The following is a 10,481-nucleotide window of genomic DNA, read 5'->3' as shown; positions in this document are numbered from 1 at the left end:
TCATTGAAGTGAGGTCAGATTTAAATGGTTTCGATTGAACCTGTTCCACAGGTGACAGACTGCCATTTGTTTTGTTTTACTCATGCCATATATGGATCCCAAGTAGACCATCTGACTCCCACTACATCGGCTAATGGTTTTCCTTTCAGTAAAATATAAGCAACGTAATCGCCAAAGCTAACACAAAGCTTACTTCCACACACAGTTCAATATCATTTTATAAAAAGAGCATTTATTTCAAAGTTTTTTTTTCGCTTCGGAGATTGAAGCACATAGTAAAGCAACAGTACAATGTTCAGAAAATATAAGTGTGATGCTGTAACATTTTTTTAATCTTATCTTCTTAACATGTTTTTGTTGTAATACTGGAATATTCTGCATGTATACTAAAATAAGAACTTTTAAAATTGTACAAATCGGTACCATAAAACTTGACAGAGAATAAAAACGAGGCGTTCTCTCACTGCAACAAACACAGATTGCTAGTTTTCCTCTTGAACAGGGAGAAAGAACGACAAAACGCCAAATAATGGAAAAAAAAAAAAACAAAGAAAAAAAATCAAATTAAAGACAGGTTGTATTCACACAGGCATAAACCAAAGCTGATGTTAAACTTTTGGCAGTAAATTTCTTATAGCTGTCCAAAGTTAAAATCGAATACCATGTAGTCTCTCCATGTTTTGACAACCATAAGAACAAATCTGAGCTGCAAAAAGTTAAACATAATTTGGTCCCTGTGTAGCTGCAGCCAAAGAAAGAACAATTATTGTCATAATAATGATAATAATAATAATAATAATAAAAAACAACAATAATAACCATAATAATATAATAACATTAAAAAAGATTGAACAAGAACCTACACGCTTAAAAAGGATGTTCTGGTTTCAGCCTCTTTGTATATGTGGCTCAGAAAACACACCTTGTGCTATTTTCCAATGTGCACATTTTATGTTTTAAAGACCAGTGTGTAGGATTTAGTGGCATCTAGGGATGAAGTTACAGACTACAGCCAACTGAATACCCCTTCTTTCACCCCACCTTTTCCAAGTGTGTAGGAGAACCTATGGTCTTCTTCAGGTAAAGTAAAAAGACCCTCTCTAGAGCCAGTGTTTTTGGGCTACTGTAAAACTTGGTGGTGCAACATGGAGAGCTCCGTGGCAGAGGACCTGCTCCCTGTGTAGATATGAAGCGCTTATCTAAGCTAAGGAAAACACAACAATTCTTAGTTTCAGGTGACTATAAACTCCTAAACATAATTATGAATAATTATTTACTGCTGCCAACAGAGGTAAATCCTACACACTGGTCCTTTTTGAAAAAGCAACACATGTTGATACAACAGATGTTGCTGCCAACATAGCTGGTGTTGGGAAAAAAACACAATGCACATTTACTTGGACTACATTTACCGTGCTAGCAGAAACAGTACATTCTATTTTAAGAGTGCTTGAGGCGCAAGTTGGATCCTCAAAGTGATTTATCACATGTCTGCACATTGCTCTGTACATACCTAACATGGAGAATAGTTTGCTTTCTGAATATACTTTTCAAGTTACAAAAAGAAACAAAAAGAGAAAAAAAGAGAATGCACTGCGTTGCAAGAGTGTCCATTAAGTTTAAGGCGATTTTTAGAGCTCACAGGTTTTTACTCATTGTGATTGATCATCATTGGTGGACTCCAAATGAGGAAGTGATCATTCATTGGTGGACTTGGTATGGGAAGTGATTGTTGATGGGAGGAATGGGAACACAGGGGCGTGGATGGGACGGGGCGTCATGTCTTCTTTGCAGTGAAGAATGAAAACAAGAATCATCCACAGTTTATAATTGAATCCATGTTTAGTTTGTCTCTTTTTGGGAGTACAAAAAATGGTATTTGAGTAACATTTTCACAGATACTCAATCCTCATGTGTTTGTCTGTGTGTAGCTACTGAAGCTAGCGGTCTCTATTGTTACTCTTGTTGTGTTTACCCCTGGAGTTGTTGTTTATTTATTATAAGGCCACCATACTGTGAAGATGCTGTGAGCATCTTCAAAGTATCAACAACCCAGAGTCTGTCACGCCATCTAAACCACAGTACCTGCTGAATTCTGCACACACAACAACAAATGTGAAAAAAGCGTTTTGTTTCAACTGTTTGACCCTACTGACACATTGTGACCTTCCATATCTTTTTCATAAAATCAGGCAGTTGCTGTATCCAACACTAACTTTTTTCTTTTAACTTACTTTAATTTGCTCTCTCTCACTCTCTTTCTAGTGCGTCTTTTACATACATCACAAAGAGAGCTACTATGCGACCTGTTAAGACCACTGGGACCTGTTACGGGAATAAAATCTCTCTCAGGTACCACCGAGGAAGTAGGTGAATCCAGTCCACAAAAGTATATAGAACCTCTAATAAACTAAACAGTTTGCTATAAGCAAGTCATTTTGATCATACAGCAACATTTTTTCCCAGCAATTTACTTCCAAACAGACAAATGGTTGACATAACAAATCTCCCAGCCCTACAATGCTCAAGTCTGTAGAAATAGAGAGAGGGAAAGAGATATTGGAGGGAAAGGAGAGACTGGGAAAAACTGGGAGCGGTTTGAGTCCAAGCGTTCATTATGTGTTCATTAACAAATCTTCTTGGTGGACCAGGTAGGTGCCAGGGAAGGAAGAGCTGTTAACGTTTGTTGACAAATTGGCATGAATTGATCAGTTGGTAGTTGGTAACAATTGGGAACTGGGGAGTGTTAACCCTCAGTTAACAAAACCTCATGGAATCAATAAATCAGAAATCAGGGGCGTCCACTCAGCAAGACCACTGTTAAGAGTCTTCACCATCATCACCATCATTAATGGAGCAGTCTTTGGTCCCATACAAATCTGCCAGCTTCTTAAACCTCGGCCCCCAACTCTGCAGATAGTCATAATCCAAGTCAGACTCTGTTGTGACAGACTCGAGGGAACTCAATGAGCCAGCCAATGATCCTCTGCCTTCATAGCCGTAGATCTGAATGGAGTCGTAGGGAGGTGCAGTCGGGTCGCTGTCAGCCTCTGCAATGCGAGTTTTGATGAAGTCATCGACATCAACACTGTTGGCTGCAGGACGGCCAATACCGGGCCTAAGGGGATACTGAAGCTCTGGTTTGATGTCCTTCCTTGGCAGGAAACCATTGGCACCATCTGGGTTCTAAACAGTTAGAAAGAGAGCACCTTGCTTTAAAATCTGACAGTTAAGGCTGCGAAGAAAGTTTTATTGTAAAATAAATTTTGAATGTATTTGTTGATCCATCATATTTAAATAATAATGAAATAATAATGAAAAAAGACAAAAGAAGAAGAATTTGAACAAAATTTAAATAGATTTGTAATTTGACTGTACATAAGCATTTACTGTCAGCTGAAATTGACAGATACAAACTGTGTTTTACCTGCCTGTAGTGAAGTTAAGCCTGTCTTTAACTACTTGTTCTGTACCTATTATCTCTTTCAACGAAAGTATTAAAACGTTTAAAAATACTACAATATTTACTGCCACCCTACCCCACTTCATACCTGCAGTGTAGCGATGTCGAAAGCCTCAGTGTCCTCCTCACCACCTCCTTCATCGTCATAAGTGATAATATTCTCTCTGATGTCCTCCTCCTCGAACACTATCAGTGGCTCCTTCTTCTGACGCCGCAGTGCAACAAACAACACCACTATTGCTGCCAAAGAGAAACATACTATTTAAAAATCATTCTGCATTTAGTAGTTACATACTGATCCTCACACAGTCTTTGTGAAAAAGTAGAAAAGCGAGCATTAGATAATTAGTATGCACTGTGGGAGTTACTGTAATTTGACCTCGGACAGTCTAATTGATATAATTATTGTATTGTGATATACACGTGCTATTTTAATTGCAGGTGGTTATCAACATCTCAGGGTCTCAAAGGTTCTCAGTTGTGTAGTGCTATGGATAAAATGCAGTGTAAACTTGTACTCATACACATTACAATTCAAATTTTAGCTTCTTACCCAGCAGAATGACAATACAGGCCAGTATAGCTATCAGTGCCCCAGTGCTGAGACCAGCAGGTAGGATGTAGGGCTCCACGTTACAGGAGAGGATGGTGTCTTTGCTGTCACAGGAACACACTCTGATGGTCAGGGTGTTGGTGCTGCTCATTGCAGGGAAGCCGTTGTCATTTATCTCGATGGGAAGGTAGTAAACATCCTGGGTCAGGCGACTGAATCCTTTACGGAGCACATAGATACTGGCTGTGCTGTCTGTGGAGACAGATAGACGTAGTTTGTAAACCGAAAGATGAGTAGGTAAATGATAATAAAGTATTCTCTTAAAACTGCAGAAGGACAATGGAATATAAAAGAATGTAAGTAAGTACATACTGCTGAATTTCATCATCAGCTTGAACTTCATCACACTTGCATACATGTGCAAAAACCTGCACAATGCTCTTTTTCTTCTTTTGCTCTCTCAGCAACTCACATGCACATTTTCCTTGTTTATCATTGTCCACACATACCCAGTGTCAACCACCCACACACAGAGACACATATATTTTACCCTAGAGCAAATGAGGTGTGACTTTTGTGATATTAAATTCAATAAAATAAAATTAATAGTGGGTGCATTCATCAGTTAAGGAGGAAGTTTAATCAAAAGCCATTGTTACTGCTTTTATGTCATGGGCTCGCAGCTGGCTTTGCCTCTACGGTACCGTCTCAAACATACTTCTTTCTGACAGCCCTGTGACGATTTCTAATGTCACATAGCCTGTATAGCCAAGAAAGGATGGGCTGACTTACTTTGGAGGCATTTCACAAGCTTTAAAGCAGACATAGGTTCTTTCTGTTAAAGCATTATATTGCTCTGATCAAAGCCACCAGATTCCATGCACAAAAACAGTAATCATACCTAGCAGAACATGGTGATTCCCAGCTATTGAGAACATAATAACTGCACTCTCTGAAAGGTTTACTGTACAGTAAAACGTCGACATTAATCATTTTTATTTATGGATACAGTTTGAAATTAAAATGTTTGAACATGCAAAGAAACAAAGCATACATCACATGTAAAATAAAGCACAGGTAAAAGGAAAAGAAGGATACATCACAGTCACTTTTGAGTACAAACAAACCTCACAGGGGCTTAATAAAACTTTTCAAAAACAGTGAAGGTAGACCCCAGCCCTCTCTGTTACTGATGTCACTCTCATCTGTTGCTATCAGCCTCCTGCCAACACTGGTACTCCCTGACAGCTGCGTGTGTGTGTATTGCATGTGTGTGGATCTGAGGCATCTGAAGGTATTAGAACAGATGGAAAGAGTGACTCCCCATATATCTATCTGTCTGTCAGTCTGTCTGTCTAAATGGTATACAAAACTGTGTAGTGTATGGTGCTGTGTATCAGCACCATACACTAACCCCAATATTGTTACAATCCCCTCCAGGTCCCTCAAATCCTGTACTTTCCTCCCTGTTGATCATATGGATCTCAACTCAGTTAGCATTTCCACTTTTGTGTTCTTCTTCTCCTCAGTCTCTTACAACCACTTCTTCTCGGTCTATATTCTCTTTCTCTCCCTCCCTGTCTCTCTCTCTCTCTCTCTCTCTCTCTCTCTCTCTCATTTTCTTTTTTTTAGTTTCCCAGTACTCACAAAACTTAATTCAATCAGTTGCCTCCCTAAGATGTATGTACAGACGGACAGGGACCCCGCTGCAATTAATACAGCCCGCAGGACATGTGTGCATTTGTGTGTGTATGTTGTGTGTGTATTTGTGTATGAGATAGAGAGAGAGAGATTCAGAGCACCTGCTGCTTTCTACAAGGTACTGTAAGCCTCCATCTGGTTATGCTTTGATCTAATCTGAGTGGAAGGGAGGGGGGAAAGAGACCACAGATGAAGAAACACGAAGATTGGCTGCTAGGAAAGGCTAGAAACTGAAAGTAAGTGAAAAGAAACAAAAGAAGTGGGAGACAAGAAAAAATTATATTTTAAAGGTCATCTACCTCGGTTGTCTTTGAGAGAGAAGTTATGGTTGTGGGCGACTTCTGGAGCGAGGCTGAATGTGAAGTGTTGTCTGTGAGCCATCTCATCTTTGTCCACTGCACTTACTGTTTCAATAACCTAAACCACACACACACACACACACACACAAACACATGGAAAAACAAATCAGAAAGGAAGACAGGAATTTTATATACTGGCTGTAGGTAAATTTTAGGTTTGTTTACCATAGTCCTCCAAATTACATGCATATTTACATATTTGTATTACAGTCTGACATGCACGCACACACACACATGTACATACCTTCCCTGGCACGACTGTTTCACACATAAGGACTTCGTTGTTGGTAGCAAACTCTGGGGAGTTGTCATTCACGTCTTTCACTTTGATGTTAACACGCACTTTGGTGTCCTGGTGGTGGCCTCCTTTACGTAGACACACATGCATACACACACACATACAGAGTATAAGGCAAAATCATCAGCATTCTGCTACATACAATAATTTGTGTCAAAGTCATTAGAGACAAGATGTCAATGGTTCTTGAATGTGCGTGATTGCTGGTGTGTCTTTATTCAAATCCATTTTTGGCATTTGCCAAACACAAAGCATACTGAATATTTTCTGGCAAGATTGCCTGTCAGTCAGTCAGCCACTCAGCCAGCCATTTGTTATTTTGATTTGCAAAATTACAGACATGAGTTTGTGAGGCATCTGAATATCCAGTCAGACAGACTGCCACTCAATTAGCTTGCTTTTACCAAAACCATTTTGATAATGCAAAAGTGATAAATGTCAGGTAATGCCTGCTGGAAGTTAAAATGAAGAAAAAATGGTGTGAATCAAACAGAATGATGTTTGAACAGCCACCATAGACACAAAAAGCAAATGTGAACTCTTGATTCATTCAGAATATTAACCAAAAAAGACTGAGAGAGAGAACAGAATATTTCTATATCTGTCCATTGATCTAAAAAAAATCTAAAAATCTACACTCTACTGCCTTGCATATTTGCAATTCTAGTCAGTATGATTTTTCCACTACCCTGTCATTACTAGGCATTTATTTAGCTTCCCAGGGCCTGATGGCGGTTACCATAGCCTGCAATGGTCCTAGCTTTGTGGGCGGCGTGCCTGTTTCCATCTGGCCGTCTGGCGTCTAGCACGCCACAGGGAAACCACGCGGCGCTTTGCTAGTTTGAGCCCTAACCACAGAATACCAGGGTGGGGCCTCTGTGGCTCGCTGGTTGGAGGGCTTGTGGGGCTGAAACCGGGGAGAGAAAGCTCTAGAGGCCGTTTGGGTCAACTGGCATCCCCCTATTTTATCCCCTCACTGTCTCTGAATTGTAAGCAAGAGTGTTTGCGGACATGATGGGCAGTTAAGAGTTTCAGTGTTGCCTCAACTGTAGCTTTTCACATCTCTTTCACTGCTTCAAGGTTTAGATAACTGCGTTTTGCATTACTGAGCAACCAAACCTCTGTGCTTTATGAATCTCAGTCACAGTCATAAACAGTTACAGCAACAAGTGAATAGTTGAAATTTATCATACCTTAGTGGTGCCTTAACAGCTGCTTTTTACTTACTTACTTTTACTTTTTACTTTACTTAGTCACATGAAAATAACAGAAGATGCCACATGGACAAACTTTACATTCATTGACCTTAGACACCAGACACTGAACACTAACTGGGGTAACAGCTGGATCCACTCAACAAAAATAATACCACCAAGCATTTACTGTATAGCAATCTGCATAAAGCCAATCCCTCCTGGCTGAAGCTGAATATATAATTAGTTTACCAAGATTCAGGCAGTTCTTCGCTGACATTCGTAGCAAAAATGCTAACTATAGTCCAACCCGAAGGGGAAAAAAAATTAAAGACAGCATCTTGAATCCACTTAGTCTGCACATAAGATGTCATGGAGTATATCCAGCACTACAGAATGACAGGTTGGGCTCTGGATGCCAACAAATGTACAGCCTGGTGGCTATCTGGGATTTTTCCATCAGTTTGCTCATCTTTGACTTTGTCTCGCCATCCTATATCAGTGTATACTGTAGATTGGTTTAGCAGCACAAACCACACAACATCCAAGATCAAATGCAGACAGACTTGTTTCTCTGTAACTGCTAACTAACTGTTCTCCTGGAATGGCTGAAATATCAGTAAATTAGTGCTGACAGCCTCATAGCTATTGTGTCACTTCAAATTCAAGCACAGTAGATATGAGTGTGGAGACAGCAATGATTCCAAATACTTTTTCTTTTAGCTTGTACCATGACGGTAATGAGACATATGTGTGTGTGACCCAGAGAAAGAACTGGGGAGAAACCTACAAACCCACACACATCACATTTGGTTGTTTGTCTGTCTATGAATATGCATACATACCTATCTCTGTGGCTGACACAGATATGTTGTGCCAGGGTTGTGCTTCTCTGTCCAGCTGTCTCGTTGTGGTAATCATACCGTCTTCTGCGTTAATGCTGAAGAACTGCTCGACATCTGTGTACCGAGGAATCATGTACCTATACAGAGAATTAACAGTTGTGAATGTGAATTACGACACATAAATGGCTTGTATTTTCAAACATTAGTTACTGTAATAATATCAATTAAAACTTAAGTGATATCCACAAAAACAAATAGCAGCTGCAAGACAGAGGGATCCTCACTTCTAAGTCCACAGTCCGGCTGTGCTTTTTTAATCCTATTTTGCATTCCTATTTACTCTGAAAACTTAATTCTGTGTAATCTGCGCTTCTGAATGAAAATATGAGAGTAAAGCCAAGTTTCCCTGAGTCACACTGTTTGTTCAGTGTAGCTGAAGGAACACTATTTAATAGTTGTTTTTTATGGCACTGTTCCACGAGAGTTCACACTAGAGTTGAGATTCAAATTCTCCCACCACTACAAGCCTGATTTAGTGAATGTGTGTCTGTGTCTGTGCTACCTGACAGGGTTGTTGGCAACATCAGTGTCCTTGGCGTGGACTCGTCCCACCAGGGTGCCTTCAGGTGCATTCTCTTCTACCTCAAAAGTGTAACTGGGAGCTACAAACACAGGAGGCTCATCTGCATCCTCCACTGATATCTACACACACAAACATAAAAAGAAACACGCAGAATGGATAAAACGCTTGTGATGTTACAGATACAAGCTGTTTACTGTGCCGTTATAAACACACATGCATGTACTCTTGCTCACAATTAAACACATGCACATAACTATGCACACATTACAAACATATTTTAAATATATATACCTTTATTGTGGCTTCGTCCTTATAAGGCCCCCAAGCGATGAACTGAGGGTCGATATGAGGGTTGGATCCTTCCACCTTCAAAGTGTAGGACCTTTTAGTTTCAAAGTCCACCGGCTGAGAGAGAGAGAGAGAGAGAGAGAGGGAGGGAGAGAGAGAGCATACAAGTCACTTAATCAGTACATCTCAAATCAATATCCACCCATGTTTGATAAAATGTTAACTGTAAACACACACAATGGCATACTGTCTTTTCGCTGTGTAATGTTATCTGAATGCTGAAGAAAATACACTATTTATCTATTGCAGAGGTTGTGTTGACTTTGTGAAATGCAGTGAGTGACCAGTGCTGTATCCTTGTCTTCTGGCAGGGGGAGCTGTGGCTACATGAAAGAAAACTGGGATATTATCAGCTGTATTGACAACAGCAGTCAAAACCAGGGGTAACCCAAATTCTGACTTTAATTTTAAGATAGTTTGTATTGCATGTTATTACATGATATGATATGAATATGTTGGACCTAAATGCATCACTGGCTGTTAGGTTTGGGAGTTTGGTATACCACTTGATAAAGGGACAAGAGAGTGCTTTGGGTCACATGGTGGTGACATTTAAGTCCCAGATCATAAGAACAACAGCATGTGGACTGTTTTTTTTTGTATTTAGTTTTAATTTATTACAAAATCCCTGGCATGGATTTTTAATATCCATGAGGTTCAATCCACTAATATTGAACAGAGCTATTCTCTTACTACATGTTGAGAGAAAAACCACTGACTTGTAATGACCTTGATAGTGAAGTGACTAGAGTGTTTCACTGTTCAATGCCAAAACTGAAAAACATCACACCTCATATTACAGTTTCATTCAGTCATGAAGAAGTGGCACAACAATTACAAAGCGATGACCCTCAGCCAGATAGTCTATTCGGTACTGTCCTGACTGTTCTTAAGCACTGAGTGTGTACTGAGTATATACTACTGCAGGGAAAACTTTTAAGTCAACAAAGGTGTTGGAAGTCATTGTATAACAGCTATAATACCCAAGAGATGGTCCCTGCTCTGATTATGAGGACTTGAGCGTTGCCAACAGCACAATGCTGCGACTTGCTCTCTAGGTCTGCGCCATCATAGCCATAATCACAGTAAATAATGCTCTTTTGGGTATCATTGCTGTATTATTAACCCAGATAATAAC

At 39.8% G+C, this 10,481-nt stretch overlaps 1 protein-coding gene across 1 annotated transcript in view; it reads right to left on the bottom strand.

Moving 5' to 3' along the window:
* Nucleotides 1-212: 212 nt before the first annotated feature.
* Nucleotides 213-10,481, bottom strand: part of cdh11 (cadherin 11, type 2, OB-cadherin (osteoblast)) — an 82,588-nt gene continuing 72,319 nt past the window's right edge. The window contains exons 9-16 of the mRNA XM_023393502.2: nucleotides 9,287-9,400; nucleotides 8,975-9,114; nucleotides 8,413-8,549; nucleotides 6,321-6,442; nucleotides 6,017-6,134; nucleotides 4,017-4,268; nucleotides 3,552-3,703; nucleotides 213-3,186 (exon numbers count right to left, since the gene is read on the bottom strand). Of these exons, the coding sequence (XP_023249270.1) occupies nucleotides 2,821-3,186; nucleotides 3,552-3,703; nucleotides 4,017-4,268; nucleotides 6,017-6,134; nucleotides 6,321-6,442; nucleotides 8,413-8,549; nucleotides 8,975-9,114; nucleotides 9,287-9,400 (1,401 nt within the window). The 3' untranslated portion in view covers nucleotides 213-2,820. The remainder of the gene's footprint in view (nucleotides 3,187-3,551; nucleotides 3,704-4,016; nucleotides 4,269-6,016; nucleotides 6,135-6,320; nucleotides 6,443-8,412; nucleotides 8,550-8,974; nucleotides 9,115-9,286; nucleotides 9,401-10,481) is intronic.

This window comes from Seriola lalandi, unplaced genomic scaffold (genome assembly GCF_002814215.2).
Source record: "Seriola lalandi dorsalis isolate HSWRI2012SDOR001 ecotype SW California unplaced genomic scaffold, Sedor1 jcf7180002054937, whole genome shotgun sequence".
In the NCBI taxonomy this organism is placed as follows: domain Eukaryota; kingdom Metazoa; phylum Chordata; class Actinopteri; order Carangiformes; family Carangidae; genus Seriola; species Seriola lalandi.
This window is presented reverse-complemented; position numbering and strand designations above follow the sequence as displayed.